Source organism: Alligator mississippiensis, chromosome 1, assembly GCF_030867095.1.
Source record: "Alligator mississippiensis isolate rAllMis1 chromosome 1, rAllMis1, whole genome shotgun sequence".
In the NCBI taxonomy this organism is placed as follows: domain Eukaryota; kingdom Metazoa; phylum Chordata; order Crocodylia; family Alligatoridae; genus Alligator; species Alligator mississippiensis.
In genome coordinates, this window is record NC_081824.1 from 1,293,345 (window position 1) to 1,309,594 (window position 16,250).

The 16,250-nt window shown below is 54.7% G+C and overlaps 1 protein-coding gene and 1 long non-coding RNA gene across 4 annotated transcripts in view; one reads left to right on the plus strand and one right to left on the minus strand.

Annotated features, from left to right (window-relative positions):
• Positions 1 to 16,250, plus strand: part of LOC109285738 (uncharacterized) — an 86,328-nt gene that overhangs the window by 22,506 nt on the left and 47,572 nt on the right. The gene's annotated exons all lie outside the window — the stretch shown is intronic.
• Positions 2,479 to 16,250, minus strand: part of KIF3C (kinesin family member 3C) — a 36,161-nt gene continuing 22,389 nt past the window's right edge. Inside the window, exons 3-8 of one of the 3 annotated variants that reach the window (XM_014610481.3) lie at positions 15,135 to 15,257; positions 14,496 to 14,614; positions 10,245 to 10,361; positions 8,867 to 8,972; positions 8,361 to 8,536; positions 2,479 to 7,715 (exon numbers count right to left, since the gene is read on the minus strand). In XM_014610481.3, the coding sequence (XP_014465967.1) occupies positions 7,622 to 7,715; positions 8,361 to 8,536; positions 8,867 to 8,972; positions 10,245 to 10,361; positions 14,496 to 14,614; positions 15,135 to 15,257 (735 nt within the window). In that variant the 3' untranslated portion in view covers positions 2,479 to 7,621. Of the gene's footprint in view, positions 7,716 to 8,360; positions 8,537 to 8,866; positions 8,985 to 10,244; positions 10,362 to 14,495; positions 14,615 to 15,134; positions 15,258 to 16,250 lie in introns of all 3 variants that reach the window. The other 2 variants (XM_019497677.2, XM_019497676.2) reach the window with 2 other exon arrangements.

Genomic DNA, 16,250 nt, shown 5'->3' on the forward strand with positions numbered 1-16,250 from the left:
TGCACTGGCCCTGATGTGTTATAACCCATCAGTGTGTTTCTCCTGCTCTGCCCTCCCCCTCTTCACCAGGTCCTTAGCTTCCTTTGTCTCCCCTGCCTTGTGGCAAGGGCCTCACTGCTTCTGTAAATGCTAGAAGCCTGGTCCATCTCCCCCTTTCTCCAGAACTGCTGAAAAACCTTTGCTGTCCTCACAAGTAAACTTCCAGCTCCGGATCACATCGGCAGACTCAGATGGGTGGGGGATGCTCAGCCTCATCCTCCCTGAGACCCACCGCTGACCCAGTACTGCAGAGAAGGACCTGAGGCTTATGCTGGGCCGAAGGCTAGATATGAACCACTGACATGTTCTGGTTGCAAAGAAAGCCAACAACACCCTGGGTTGTGTTAACAGGAGTGTCGCTTGCAAATTAAGGGCAGCGATTCTTCTGCTCTATTCAGCACCAGGAGTACTGTGTCCAGTTTTGAACCCTGCACTTCATGAAGGATGTGGACAGACTGGAAAGAGTCCAGTGGAGAGTGACAGAAATGATTAGGGCCCTGGGAAGCAAGACTGATGAGGAAAGGCTGAAAGAGCTATGCTTATTTAGTCTGGAGGAGAGAAGACTGAGGGGGGATTTGATAATAGTCTGCAAATACAGTACCTGAAGGTTGAATATAGAGGGGATGGAGAAGGGCTTTTGTCTGTGGCCACAAGGGACAGGATTAGGAGCAATGGCCTCAAGCTGCAGCAGAGGAAATTTAAACTGGAGATTAGGAAGCACTTTCTGGTCTGGCATTGGAAGAGATGACCTGGAGATGTTGCAGAATCTCTACTCCTGGCACTTTTCAAGAACGGGTTGGACAGACACTTGGCTGGGGTGTTTTAGTCGTGTCGATCCTGCCTTGAGCAGGTGGCTGGACTAGATGACTTCATGAGGACTTTTCCAGCCCAACCTCCCTATGATCCTAAACCCTGCATTGTAGATTAGGCAGAAGTCAGGCATGTTAATCCAAGCGAGCTATCCACAAAACCCATGCCTAACCACCTAGGTGCCTGGCAAACCATAGGCATCCATAGCTCAGCCCAGTGCACACAACCCATTGTGTGCCCACAGCCCAGTAGTCACACAGCCCACCTTAGTTCAGTTGACTGTTTGGGTCTCTAACTGCTGCCTTAGTTTGGGAGCAAGGGGTGGGATTTCACCTCCACATCGACACTTCCTGATGGCTGGTTTAGGCCTCTTCCTATTTAGCCTGCTGAGTGTTTTAAATCCCCATCATAAGCGCCGAGGTTGTCCACACTGCAGTACTGACAGGTCCTGGCAAGGAGGGTCCTGCCCGCGTCCCACCCACCCCTGCCCATTGACGTACTCCAAGCCTCGAATTTCTTGTGTGAGGCTACTCCAGGCTCGTCCCCAGGGACTGTTCACGGGCTTTGTGGTTGAGCCTGCTCAGCATCACCATGCCCAAGGCTTTCTTTGGGTCTAGGCCTCACAAGTAAAATATAGGAAGCAAGACACCCGGGTGGCTACAACAGACGGGGGAGCACAAGGCAATAGTGAGACGGCTCTGACCGGGGTAGCAAGCAGTGCTCATGTCAGCTGCCTCGCCACTGCCAAGTGTGTGCAGACATCATGCCTGAGGAGAGTTCGAAAGAGAAGAGGTTTGAAGGAGGGTAGGGGAGATTTATTATAAGAGCGTGTCCAGTGCAGAAGGGGTGTGTCACGGGAGAAAGTGCAACGGTGTGTGTGAGAAAAGGGAGCTGGCTCTCAGCACATCTTGTTGCTCTTTTCCTTTTGGTCCCACCTATCGCAACGCTTAGTCAGGCCACGGCTCTCACGTTCCCGAATAACTATGAATTCCTCCCTCTGGCCTCCCTGCCTTTCCTCCTCATTGTCCTCCATCGACCTAGCATCTGTGCTGTACCATAAATGCTCTTATCCCCATTTCATATCTGGATCAATGGAGGCACAGACTGGACTCCTAATACAAACTCTGCCTGCTTGGGTGAAGGACTCAACATCACTGTGAGCCACCTACCTGCTCTTCTGCGTGGTACTTTCCACATAGGGCTTTATTTGTGACTTGCTGGGCTATGATCACCATATTTGGGGTCAGGAAGGAGTTTTACCCCGTGGTCAAATTGGTAGAGATGGTGGGGGTTTTGCCTTTCTCTGTGGTGGGGGCATGGCCCTCTACCTGGGATCTCTTGAGCATATATTGCCCACATTTCATAGAAGCGGGACATTGGCTTCTGCGGTTCCCTTGCTTTACCTATGGCAGGTTAGGTCTGTGATGTGTCAGGGCTGACGGTAGTCTTATGAAGGGTTGAGATTAGGGATTGTCTGGGGTGGTTTGGACAGGGCTGATCCTGTCTCGGGCAGGGGGTGGGCTAGATGTGACCCCCGGAGCTCCCTGCCAGCCCCGCGGCTCTGGGATTTTATGATCCCGGTGGGTCTTGCTGGAAAGAGGCATGAATGAGTGAGGCACAGTCCCAGTCTTTGCAACGATGCTCATTCCTTTATTGTTGTCACTGTTGGTTCATTGAAGGGTGCTGGCCCTTTCTGTTCCTTCCCAGCACTAAGTCAAAGCTACATTACAGAGTATTGAAGAGGTGTCCATCCAAAGCCGGGGGGAGGGGGGGGTGAGGACCATGACCTCTCAGTATTGTATGTATAATATATATATATTTATATATGTCCTGTATATTTATATGTATAGAGTGACAAGGATGGGCCACCATACAGTAAAGTTTTGTTTTTGAATAAATCACCATAGCTACAGGCACAAAAATTTGGTCCTAATCAAGGCCCTCACCTTGTCGATCAATCAGTCAGCAGATCAATCCAAAAAAAAAAAGGAAAAAAAGAAAAGAAAAACCAAACAAAAAACCCCACAACCCACTAACCCCCTCTGGAATTTGCCCCCTGTACAGTCACTCACATTGAAGGTAAACGGATCCCTTGGCGACACACTTGTGCCCACCCGCACACACCTACATACATTCATATGTAAATACATACAAACCAACATACAAAGAACATTGGAAATATACATCTGAGGTTGTTGCAGCAACGCAGTGAGGCTGTGGAAGGGACCCGGCCTGCCGTACCAAGGCGGAGGGAAGACACCGCTGCTAACTCCTTGGCTCTCCTCTTTACTAATCAGTATTTATTTACAGCCTTCCTTGGTTTTTGTGCTAAGATCATGAGGTTATTGGCAGCAGCAGGTCGAGACAGAGAGCGCACACGAGATTTTCAGACGTACACACGCGAGAGATGCGTCAAAGCGGCACTTGGGCATTGAAAGCAGCTCAGCCCACCCCTGCACACGCAAATACACACACGCACACATGCACACAAACACACACACACCTGACTTAACACCGGCAACAGGGGGCACTTTGCTGTAGGGCTTTCCTGAAACCCTGAAAGCCAAAATTTGGAGCTGGGCTAGTGCTGCGCTGTGACCCCAAAGTGTCTGCATCCAATGACCAACCCCGGCAGCCACCCAGGAGGGGCATCGAAGGAAGCCGGCCATGTCAGCTGGGAGAGTGCTCGCACGGATCCCGTCCTGGCTGTAATCCTGTCTGAATTCACTGTGGCTCTGGAAATACCCTCCCGTGGGCAATCAGGTGCTGCCCAAGGGGCTGCGGGGCAGGGGGTGCCATCTCTTGAAAGGAAGGCTTGCCAGTCAACTAGGCTTTATGTCTGCACATCCTCCTCCTCCAAAACACCCTGCTAAAGACATGAGCAGGAGTATCGAGGTGGGTAGCAAACGGTGGGCATCAGCATGTCTAAAACCAGGGGTATTCAAAATCAGGAAAACCAGCCTGCGCTGGAGACATGTAACTGGATGATCAGAGCAACAGGGCGCCTGCGTTTGCCTACAAGCACATGTGTGTGGGCAGCTCAGGCAGTCGCTGCAGGTAGCTGTTGTGCTCTGCTGAAAGCCCCGCAGCTCTCTCCGGTTGTGCTTGAAGCGTGGCACACAGCGAGGGCACAGCCAGCTTTCTGCAAGTCAGGTTGAACATATCTGCGTGTTAGCGGGAGCCTGAAGAGGGAAGGTGGGAAGGGCACTTCTGCACCCATTTCTGCCAGGCCGAGCTCCCCCACGGTAAAGGGATGAATAGACAGAAGATAGGGAAGGTGGTAGCTCAGGGAGCCGGGATAGGCATGTGCTGCCTGCCATGGGTATGCATGGGCACGTGGTTGCTTTTGACCCACCCCCAATCCTGAAGGCTAGTTAGATGCCCAAGTCACCCTCTGGATGGTGCTGGAGAAAGGCTATTTCCGCTGTGTTACAGTATTTCTGCCAGCGTTCCCAGGGCTCGCTCTCCCCTTGCATCTGGACAGGAAAGTAATGCTCTGAAGACCTACAAGGCACGAGCTGGGCTCCTGGGCGAGTGAAGGAAGCAGAGCTGCCAGTTCAAGCCAGCACAGATGCTGCCACTCCCTCTCCACGCTGCGTAGCAAGCTCTGGAGTCACAGCAGCACCGAGGGGAAATAATCGGCTTTTTAGCTTTAGCTCCTTTGCCCTGCATAAAATCCAGCCATCCAGGGGTCTGCCAGTGGCTCGCCATTTGGGGCCTCCATGACTCCAGCCCCACGAAACCCGATCAGCTCCTCCTCCCTCAAAATATAATGAGGCCAGGGCTCGGTCTCTCACCCACTCCTGTGGAGATGGGGAGACGGCCGAGTATTTGAAAGGGGGCCCCGGGAGCGCCTGCCTTTCAGTCTGTGTCTCCTCTCCTGCAGGTCCTCATTTTGGTAATGTGGAGATAGGTCAGAGGGGGGCCAGGCTCGTCTTTCCTCTTCATGCTGCTTCGCTGTGGCTCTCGCCCTGGCAAAGGGACACCTGTGACCACGGAGAGAGCAGGAGTCCATCGAGCTTGCATTCGTCCTGTGGCTGTGGCACAGGCTGGCCCAGCCTTTGGCCGGCACTGACCCGTGGCAGCCCCTTCCCTGCTTCCCACACCATCGCAGGGACTCCCGTGAGGCGGCTTGTCATCGGCTTCTTATTTTCAGCTGGATGTGCTTCTCGCTGTGGCTCCACGAGCCCTGTGCAGGCTGCAGGTCAGCAGGGCCGGAGTCCAGCCGGCTAGGCAGTGCCTGCCCCTCGCACGGCAGCTACCTGCCCAAGTCACCTGAATCAAGGCAATGCAATGCACAAGAGGTGCTGTCCTTCCACTGTCAGCAGCTGGAAAAAGCAGGGGAATGCCTTGGTAATAAACGTTGACCCCAATGGAGGGTTGCACTGGAAACTTTTCCAGCTTGGAAGCTCCTTGCTGGCCTGTCGGGAACCTCAGCACATCCTGGAGCGGCGCGCAGCTGTCCTCGTCTTTAATAAGGGGACGTGACCAGAAGAGACCGCAGGTCTCAGCATGCAGCAGGCAAAGACGCATTTAATCCAGGGCCTGTGCTTAGCCCTGCCGTGCCTGGGAGGTGAAATGGCTTAGCAGGGGGTTCCTCTTTCATCTCTTCAAGCCAAGCTCTGCACAAGGAGGGACTAATTTGCTCGCCTGGGTGAAAATGGACTTGGCAGTTAGCAGCCTTGTAGAAGAAGAGGCGGCTGCCTTCATTACATGAGCAGGCAGCTCCTTCCCTTTTCCAGGCCTAGCTCGTTCTACCTCTTCTCCTCTGCGGCGGCTGTGGAGGAGAGAGGAGGGAAGGAACAAGGGTCTTTGGTGCAATGGGTCTCGTGGCTCCAGAGAGGACGTTGTTCATCCACGATACAGTTTCGCATACTGGAATGATGCTTTTAGGCAAACAGAACTTGTCATGGGCCCTGGGAGAAAGTCTCTGTCCCCTCCACATGCACCGTCTCCCGTATGGAGAAGAACAAGTGTGTGTCCAGGCCTTCAAGGCAAATGTGTGCAAGGAATGGACAAATGGAAAGGAAAGGATCCTTCCTAATCTAATGAGATGCTTCATCACCCCAGTAGACTCTGCTGCACCTCAGCCGGCTCTCCGGCCAGGTGGACCGTCCAGACCGAACTCCAGTCTCTGCCCCCCGGATGGGAAGGACAGGCCTGCCTGATGCTGTACCAGGCCAAGAGCGGCACTGGGAGGGAGGAAGGACCAAGAGCTTCTCGCCAGGCTTGGAGGCAGAGGAGCCAAGACTTTCTGAGGTGACAGGGGAAAGAGGAGCGAGTACCCAAGAAGCAGAGGGAACGTGCTGTGGTGAAAGCGGAGTATGCCCTGGGTTTCAACAGCCATGCAACTAGGAACAGATCCTCCCAGGGAGCCTGGCATAGGCGAAGAGTGGTCACATCCAGCATTGTCTTAGTCCCTGGGGCCTGGCAAACCACTTTGCTCTCTGCCTGTCCTCTCTCCAGCTACACATCTGCTAGGCATCCCAAACCCATCATCCTCTGCCTCTGCTTGGGACACCCACCCACCGACTCTATCTCCGGGAAGGACCACCTTCCTCAGCTGCTCAGTGCTGGTCACGTTTGACTCACGGCTTGCCCCTCTCTCCTCCACTTCCCTGCCCCCCCAGTGCCCCCGCACTGGCCCACGGGCGAGCAGTGGGCCCCATGTCATATCACCTGTCCAGGTCGGCATGCTCCTCCTGCCTCAGGACGCTGGTCCTTCACTGACTTTCCCTGTAGCTGCCAGGACCCATGGGCATTTTCATTTCTGTGAGTTCCTGCTCCGATAAGATAATGTAACTCCCTAGACTCTGTGTGCTTCTCTGGGGAGAAAAGGATGGCGGTCTCCCTGGGTGCAAGGGGTGCTATGCCCACCAGACCAGGGACTGCAAACCACGTTGAGTGTTAGATGGGCCAACCGAGCTGTTCTAGCCATCACAACATCCCTACATCATGGGAAAGTCTCATCTCACCCTCTCAGTTCAATGTCCTCTGTGACTGCCGTGCGCGTCACGGTGCTGACATTCACGGTGACGCCGCTGCACCACTGTCAATACAGCCCGGAAGGCTCCTCTTTGTCTGTGGCAAGCCCGTGCAAGGTCCGACTGCCAGGAAATCTGAAACCACTGGTGCAACAGCCGTCACCTCCCTTTGCACAAGCCTGGTGGTGAACTCCACAGGGTCCGGCAAAGCAAAGAGCACCCCCCGGCACCGAGCACACGGAGAGCTCTGGGCAGTCTCCTCTTGCAGCAAGGCCATCAGTGTCGGGGGTTTGCTTCTCTCCTGCCTTCCCTCCTTGTAGGAGGATAACTGTATGTTAAGGATGGGCAGCCCATCAGTGGTACCAAGGAAATGCAGCTTCGCCTCCCTAGGAAAAGCACCGGCACCTCACAGCTGCTTGCTCAACATCAGCGGGGCTGGATGCCAGCAGCCCCGGGGGTGATCTGCATGGTGCCCACGACCAGCCTGGGATGTTCGTCAGGATGAACGTGCCTCCTGACTCTGCGTCGCAAAACCACTCCATAAATAAATACATTAAATAAATAAAGTGACCGGTCCAGAAGGGGGGGGACCCGGCTCCAAGCGTCTCACACGAACACGCACGGACACGAAGTAGCTGAAGACAGAGACGAGATGGGACCGGATGCGGGGACGAGGCTGCCAGCTGCGGGGGGGCCCTCCCCGGGCCCAGCACTCCCAGCGGCAGCCAGTGCGGGGTGGCAGAGTCCTTGCTCTGTGAAGGAGGGAGGGGAGCGGGGGCTGCAGGATGTCACTCGTGAGCCGGCGTCGTGGGGGGGCACTGGGAGCTGGAGGCCAGGGAAACGTGCGTTGTTGAAGACGGCAGCGACCGGGGCGTCTGGCACCTGGAGCGAGGCAAGAGAGAGTGAGAAGCTGGTTTCCTAGACGTATTCCACATTCTCCTCCCCGTCCCACCTCCTGTCCTTCCATCCAGATCCACTCACAAGTGGAGCATCCACCTGGTTTGCTCTGTTATTTCCTTCCCAGGCAGCATCAAAGGAAATCCAGGGCAGACACAGGCCTATGCATATCTCAGAAGAAGGCACGAAACGCTCAGTGAGTCACCAAAAGGCCTGCTCTGCCCTTCACACCCCAGTATGAGGTACACCGAGTGCAAGGTCTTGCCTTCTGTGTACCTCGCTGCCTCGCTCCACCCCAGAGGCAGCTGCATTTTGCTGGTGCTGGTTATTAAGGGCTCAGAGACAGGAGACCCAGCATGTGTTTGGTGTCACCACCCTCCTGCTGCTCTCACTGGTTTAGCAGCAGTTGCAAGCAGGATTTAGTGTTGAAATGCATTTTTGAAGGCACAGCCCACATTTTCCTGGGCCGTCATTTGCTGACAGGGACTTTATGAAGTCCCAGGGGAGGTGGGGGCGTTGCGGTTGCTCTCTTCCTGTCCCGAGGCCCCTGCCCCTCCCAGCGTATATCCCCCATCGTGTGCCTAGCTGACATCAGAGTGTCAGGGAGGTTTCAACCCAGCAAGTGCTCACCAAGACCTGGACTTCCTGACACGGGAGGCCGCTGGCCGCTCCAGGAGGCTGTCCAGGCGCATCAGCCTCTCGAGGTGCAGAGCCCGCGGGTCCTGCTCGCCGGGGTCCCTGGTCCGCTCAAACTCAAACACGGCCGGCGGAGACAGGTCTAGCTCCAGAAACATGATGTTCTCAGCCTGCAGCAGAGCAGGACAGAAACAAAGCCCAGGCAGGGATTCACTGCACAGACAGCTTGGCAAGGGCTCGTACAGAGCTGGGTATCAGCAGACTTTCTTCTCAGCCAGCCCTAGCGGCTACAGGGGCTAGTGCCCACAGTGCTAGCCCAAGGTCTATTTGGTGTGGTGTACCATGCATGGCAAGGACTCCCCAGGTCAGGGTAAGGTGGGATCCACTGCATGTATGGGGTTGGAGCAAGCGTGATACCTCCGCTAGTGAATGTGGCCGGCAGAGGTTAGGATTGGGGGTGCCCACCCAGTGCCCACCTTCATCCACCTCCCCTCACTCACCCGGTACCTAGGGTGGGATCCCATTGCCATGGCCACCCGTGCATACTGGCTGATGGGTCTCTTGTAGCCCACGGCAGAAGTTGGCCTCTTCTTCATCTGGCTGCTGCTGCTGAGGAAACTTTTTTAATAAGCAAACATTTTTTAGGGAGAAAAAAATAAAACGAGACAAAACATGGAACAGGCCTCCCTGGGGCCCCTCTATGGGGATGCTGACTGCTGATGCTGTCCTGTCCTCCCTGTCTCATGCCCAGGGTTTGCTAAGCTACTGGGAGAGTCATCCTTCTTAGTGGGAGGTCTGGGACCTCCAGGGTTTGGCCCCATTCATAGACTGCCCTTAACAAGTGCAATGTCTGCATGGGCAGTGGGTGTCGACCCCTGGCTGGAGATGGACTGTCTGCCAAATTTCGAAGGGTTGTGGCTAATGGCAGAGGGGGATAATTAGAACTGAATCAGTCCGAGCAAAGACCTCGGCCCTGAAACAAACATGCCGGTCTGTGGAATAGGCTCACAGGTGGAGGAGCTCGCCTGCCAGTCCCTGGATGGGACGAAGGAAGGCTGTGTGTTACGGTGGGGGGCTAAAAGGCATGGAGGGAAGAGAGATTTGGAGAGGAAGTAGACACGTTTCCATAGGGAACCGGACTTCCAGCCCTTTTGAAGCTGGGATTAGTCTTGAAGGCCTGGATGGTGCACTCTCTGCTGCAGCAAATCAGCCTGTGCCCGGTATCTCTAGGCCGAGCGGCCCGTGGAGCGCTTCTCTGTGGTCCAGAGAGCGCCCGGGGATTATAAAGTCTGGGCAGGAAAAGAGGTGGTTGACACAAAAGCTCCTGTCTGCAGGAAGAGACTGACAGCTGCTTAGCTGCCTCCATAAGGGGCTGACCCTCAGGACCTGAAGGAGCGCTGGGGGCAAAGGAGTGAAGAAACACAACCGCCAAGCTTGGGCACCTGAATGCGGAGAATGGAGGTGGGGTGGATCGCTGGAGAGGGGCTTAGCTTAGGGTGTGGAAGAGGAGGAAGGACAGGAGGTGGGAGGGAGGTGTCAGCACTGATTCGCAGGCATAAGAGGTGATCCCACTTCTCCCACCAACTCCCTTGTGTGACCTTGGGCACATCACGGAATTTCATAGCCTTGGTCCCTGTGATGCTGGTTCCTTTCCCCACCCTTCACCTTGTCCCTTTAGGCCCAAATCACAAAGCTACTAAGAGCCTTGAGTAAGAAGCCAACAAGCCAGGGCCTGAGCCGTGACACCAAGTCACGATTTGGCACCTGCTTCCCCCTTGCTCCTGGAAGGCTGGACCTCGTGCCGGCCTTTCACAAGGGGCAGGCTATTTCCCTCTTCAGCCCAGGAGCGAGACCGCTGTCCCCAAACGGTGTCCGTACCCGCCGGCAGGCACGAGCGGCTGGAACTTCCACTGGTCCTCCTCGCACTCAAAGTACAGGCGGTTCATGATCTTGTTCTTCTCCTCCGGGGGGATGAAGTTCTCGATGATCAAGTATCTGGGGGAAAGGGAGGGAGTGACAGCAGCCAGAGGACAGTGGAGCGGGCAGGGGGTGAGCGGGCAGCAGAAACATGGAAGAATATAGCGGGAATAGGGAAAAGGTAAAGTAGAGACGAAGAAGAGGGAGGGGAGCAGGATGGGTGGATAGAGCAGGACACGGGAATGTGAGAGCCGGGGGAAAGGAGAAGGGGAGCAGGTGAAAACAAGCCGGGCGAGCAGATGGGACCGGGGCGGCAGAGCAAGAAACAGGGAGAGGAAGGCACAGCGTGAGAGCGTCAGTGGGAGCAGAGGAAAAGCCACGTAGCAATTCCTAGCACCCTGTTATTAGCCAATCCCCCTGCCCCTGCCGAGCCGGGGACTTCCCTCCCCAGGACTGTGTAACACAGTGCCTCCAAGCACGAGCTAATGACTCGCTGGGGGAATGAGAACGGCCTCCGCATCATTGCAAACCAGCTCCCTGGTGATCTCGGTGCATGGCCCCTCATTCTAGTGCTGTGAGGGACACCATGTGCCAGAAACCAAGTGCAAACTGGGGCTTGCTCTGGTTGCTAGCACCTGCCGAAGCCTGGGCTGCAACCTTGTCTGCTCTCCCCCGTGCCGGCTAAATGAAGCTAGCACAACTCTGCTAGTCTTCTGCCGTGTAGCAGGGCCTCCAGCAGTCCCAGGATGCCTGAACTACAGCATGCGCGTCAGAGAGTCTGTCTTCATTGCACGACTCCAGGGGATACAGAGCCCTCCCTGCCCCTTGGCGAGCACCTGACGACTTTTGCTGGAAACATCCGAGTTTGATTTCTAGTCTGAATTTTGCTAGCTCCAGCTTCGGACCATTGGTTCTCAACTGAATTGTAAAATCCTTGAAACGTCAGGCTGGAAGGGACCTCAGGAGTCCATCTAGTCCAGACCCTTGCTCAAGGCATGATCAGCCCTGATTGCACTGTCCTAGACAAGTGTTTGTCTAACTTATTCTTAAAACTGCCCCTATGTGTGTGTCAGGGGGTTTTGAAGCCTCCCCCAGAGGCGCTGGGTGCTGGCTGCAGCCCAGGCTGGGGATGGGGACGGGGACGGGGCTGTGCCAGTGCTCCTGCTGGCACCAACCCCGCAGGGTCCTGGCTGGAGGGTCTGATCCCTCCACTCAGGGTCAGACCGATGCTGTATTTGGGGTCAGGAAGGAACTCCCCCCACCCTGGTCAGACTGGTACAGACTGGGGGATTTCCCTTCCTCTGCAGTGGGGGCACAGCCTCTGCCTGGGGTCTCTCGGGTGGATTTTAACAATCTTTTATAGAAGCAGGATGTTGGCTGCCGTGGTGCCCCTGCTTTTGCTGTGGCAGGTTAGGGTGTTATGTCTGGTGCTCTCTCTCGGTTTACAGTAGTCTTATGAAGAGTTTAGATGCTGGCTCGTAGAGGATGATTTGGGCAGGGCGGATCCTGCCTCAGGCCAGGGCCCAGACCAGAGGTGACCCCTGGAGCTCCCCGCCAGCCCTCCTCCTCTACGATTGCTGCGTCTCCTCTGTGCTGCTCTTGGATAAACCACATGGACTGAGCTGCTCAAGGGCATTTCTAGATGTGCTCTGGAGGGCGGGGGGCACTTTAATTAGTGAATTAATTAAAGTGCCCGGAGTGTCATGTGTATCAGCATCCCCGCGCTGAAAAACGGCAGTCGGGGCATGAAACGAGCTTTAGTTAAAGTGTCCCTGCCACCATTTTCCAGTGTGGGGATGCCGATACATGTGACGCCGTCTGACTGTCGGAGAGGCTTCCCACACCTCAGACCTTTCTTGTGGCTCATTCCCCTCTCAAATGTTCAACATCCTTTTGAGATGCAGGCACCAAAAAGAGGCTGCAGATCACCAATGCTGCACACCGAGGTCGGACCCTCTCCCCGTTCCCGCTGGGAATCCCCCCGCCCAGGCAGCGTGCTCACCCGGCTAGCCACACACCAAAACCAGGAACGAGGTCTCTTTGGGTCGACCCAAAAGGGGAACTTTTCAAGACTTTTCAACCAATTGAAAAGTCAAAAAGCTTTGGATTTGGGTCGAGCTTTTAAGCGTCTCTTCACTTCCACCATCTATGGAAATAAAAGCAACGGCTGGAACGAGACACCGTCTCTAATAAAAACAGTGCATTTGGAAAATGCCAGAAGAGACAGGCTCAACCTTTTTTTTAGGCGGTTAGCTGTTTTTTTTCAAACCAAAACAGTCAGCTGGGATCGGCAGAAATGCCTGTTTCAGTCCAAATGAATCTGCAGTTTTTCAGTGAACAAAGCTTCGGCTGAGGACGTCTGCCTGGCTCTAGCTGGCTCCAGCCCCACTCTGCAAGCCCGTGCTCGCTAGGTACCTGCCACGACCCCCGAGTCCCTTTCGGTGTCCTTGCCTGCTGGGATGCAGTTTCCCAGCAGATCGACGTGACCTACCTTCGAGGCACGTCCGTGCGATGGTCTCTGTTCAAACATGCGTTGTTCGCATGGGCCTGTCTTACCAAATCATCCACGTCAGTCTGTACAACTAATTGGTCCCCACAGCTATTTTTCAACTTCCAGCTGAAAGTTTTACCGGTAATGATTTTCTATTTTTTCCACATCACTGGTAGAGACACTAGCTAGCTTTGGGACAAGGGCATTCCTGGTGAGACTGCGCTGAAACCCCGGTCAAAAACCCCCTTGGAGATAAATCCCCATTTCCCATTGCTTCCAATCCAATGTTTAGTCCAGTTAAGATGAGCTATGCTGCTTTTTTAGGGTGCTAACTTTATTTCCCAGACTATCATGTAGGTCTGTATCTGATGCCTTACAGAAACCTAAGTCTGTTACAGTAACATGATTACCTTCATCAGCCAAACTTGTGATCTCAGCAAGCGTGGTTATTCAATAAAACCATATTACTGTATTTCCTTGCATACAACACGTCCTGGAATAAGACCTGCATCTTGCTGTTGAAAGGACAAAAACAACTTTCCCCATAGTAAGTAACTGCGTAGCAGAAGCAGGGAGTTGAGCTGCTTATTGCTCTGCTTCCTGGGAACCATGTGCAGATCTTACGTTTGCTTTTGCCTGGTAAGCAGCAGAAATTGCTCTTACCGCCTTTCACAGAATCCAGAATGCTTTACCGTGCACAGAATCCAATTTCCAGCAGCTGGTTTTGGGGGAAAAGGTGCATGTTGTATGCAAAAAAAAGTATGGCATTTGCTCTTTTTAAATGTGAAAAAACATTAGCTTCCTGCCAGGCCCCTGCGAATGGCAGCATAGGTAAAAATGAACATTTATGGTCCAGAGAGTTCCTTGGCTAATTCTTTTAATACTCCTAGGTGCAAATGACCTGTTGCTGCCACTTTTAAAGCATTTAACAATGATGGTTAAACATCCCTCCTACCTACAACGGAAGAGGAAGTGTTTCATTATCCCGGCAGGACGTGACCACCTCATCCAGCTTCCTACTGACTGGAGCAGGGCTCCTCAGCCAGGATGCCACGACGCCCTGGGGTGCTGTGAGACCCTTCAAAGGGTGGCACAGGGTGCTGTGCACTAGCAGCACTGTTAGACACAGAAACACCTACACCATTCACAAGGTCAACCCAGAGATTTCAACCAGGGATCTGTAGCATTACAGCTATTTCGCCCAAGCGCATCTTTCTGAGTTCTCTGCAACAGAAGAATTGCTCTAGTGTAATTGCTCAAGAAACAAGTGAAACCTGAGAGAGGGCCTGAAGACTAACGAGGGGGACCTTGAATCTAGAAAAGGTTGAAAACCCCCGCACTAGAGCAGGGGTGTCCAACCCCTCGCCCATGAGCCAGATTCAGTCTCCACGTCATGTAATCCAGTCCATGGGCGTCCCACCAAACTGCAGGGAAGGCCACAGCCCATAGTCCTGCGTGCTAGCTTGGGCCTCGGCCCTGGTGTATGGAGCCAGGCAGGGGTGACACGAGGCCCAAGAACCTGATCCTGGCACGTGGGACTGGATGGATGTAGCACAGGGCCCTGGGCCTGATCCCAGCACTCAGGGGCGATCCCATCCAGCCTCCAGACCAGCCCTGTGCCACTCCTGTGGCCCATGGGGCCAAGAGGCCGAGTGCCGCTGGGCTAAAGGATGGAGCTGCTTGTTGAGTTGTGTCTCCCAGGAGGGGGAAGAGACACCTACTTGAGCTTCAGTTCCCGGGTCTGCTCGTTTTGGGCCTCCTCCAGGTCCTGCCGCACTCGGATGTACTCATCGTGCTGGTCCTGGATCTCCGCCTTCACGGCCTGCAGCTTGGCGTACAGCTGGGACACCGAGAACAAGACACTCTGTTAATGTCTGGCCATGAAGGCTGATGCGGGGATGTGGCCCGAGGTCCCCTCCCTGCCACACTGGAGCCTGCTGTGCCTCAGTGGGTCTTCCAGGCAGCGAGGGCAAGCTTGCCCAGCCTCCCTTTCCAGGAGCCGCACCTCTGCCGAAACAGGGGGAGAGCCTCAGCCGGCATCGTGTGGATCCAGACCAGCCGCAGCGCGAGCACAACCAGCTCCTGCACTGAGGGACCTGAACGAGCCGCGGAGGTGACCCTGGACACAATGGCTCAAGCCCAGCACCGTGCACGCCGGTGGCATCGTGCCGCAACGGCGCGCTGACGTCCTGGCTCTGTGGCAGCCAGGATACAGTAAGAGCTGCTACACATCCTGCAAATGCTTAGCCGGCAGGAAGCACAATGACCCCACGCCCATGCAGCCTTCCCACCCACTTTGGCAAAGGCCAGCTGCAGACGCACCTGGAAATGCCATTGACACCCCTCCACACGCCCCTCACCTTCTTCAGCTTTTTGGTTTTGATCTCCACTTCCTGCTGCAGGGACGTGTAGGTCTCCCGCAGCTCCATGGTCTCCTCGTCCCGCAGCAGCATCTCCTGCTGCATTTCCCGCTCCCGACGCTTCTGCAGCAGGAAAAACCCAAAGCGCGGCTAAGCCAGGAGGGACCGGAGCAAGGCAGCCCAGCTGAGGAACCCAGCAGGCAAAGCGTGGAGGACTAAACAGCCATGGGGTTGTCTCTCTCACCCCTGGGGAAATCGGATGTGGAGCCCGTGTTTCTCCATGGCCGGTTTGACTTGCGCCCAGGTCTGCAGTGAATGAAAGCTGTCATCTGATGTGCACTGCTGGCCTTCTTTTGGGGGGCAACATCCCAAATGTAGCAACCACTGCCACAACCGGCAGCTCCTCAGTGTCAGAGACTTGGTTTATCTGGATGTGGTCTCTGCAGCCCAGGGAACCCCCAGCAGCCTGGCTACGCTGGGATTAACTAGACTCACATCCCTCGTATGGAGACGCCATCCCTATAGGGGTGTCCAGTCTGCCCATCCCTGCAAGCATGTCCCAGGGCAACATGGACGGGGCTGCACTCCAGCAGGACACGGCTCTCTCCTCTGGGCTGAAGTCCACCCTGTCTTGTCACAGGGGCTTTGCAGCGGGCCCGTCACTGCAGGATTGGGGCAAAGTCCAAGGGGAGTTGGACTGAGTTTGGCAACTCCTTTTCTAACGGGCTACCTAAATACATCACTCAGGGATTCAGAGCTGCATCTGTTGTCAAAGGCACCGAGAATCTGTGACACATCCTAGAAACATGCACTGTCTGTCTGGTCTGTCTGGTACATCAGATAAACATGCACTATCTGTCTGGTCTGTCTACAAAATATCCTATAAACATGCAATGTCTGTCTGGTCTGTCTGCAAAACATCCTATAAACATGCACCATCTGTCTGGTCTGTCTGCGACACATCCTATAAACATGCGATGTCTGTCTGGTCTGTCTGCAACACATCTTATAAACATGCACCGTCTGTCTGGTCTGTCTGCAACACATCTTATAAACATGTGATGTCTGTCTGGTCTGTCTGTGACACATCCTATAAACATGCACCGTCTGTCTGGT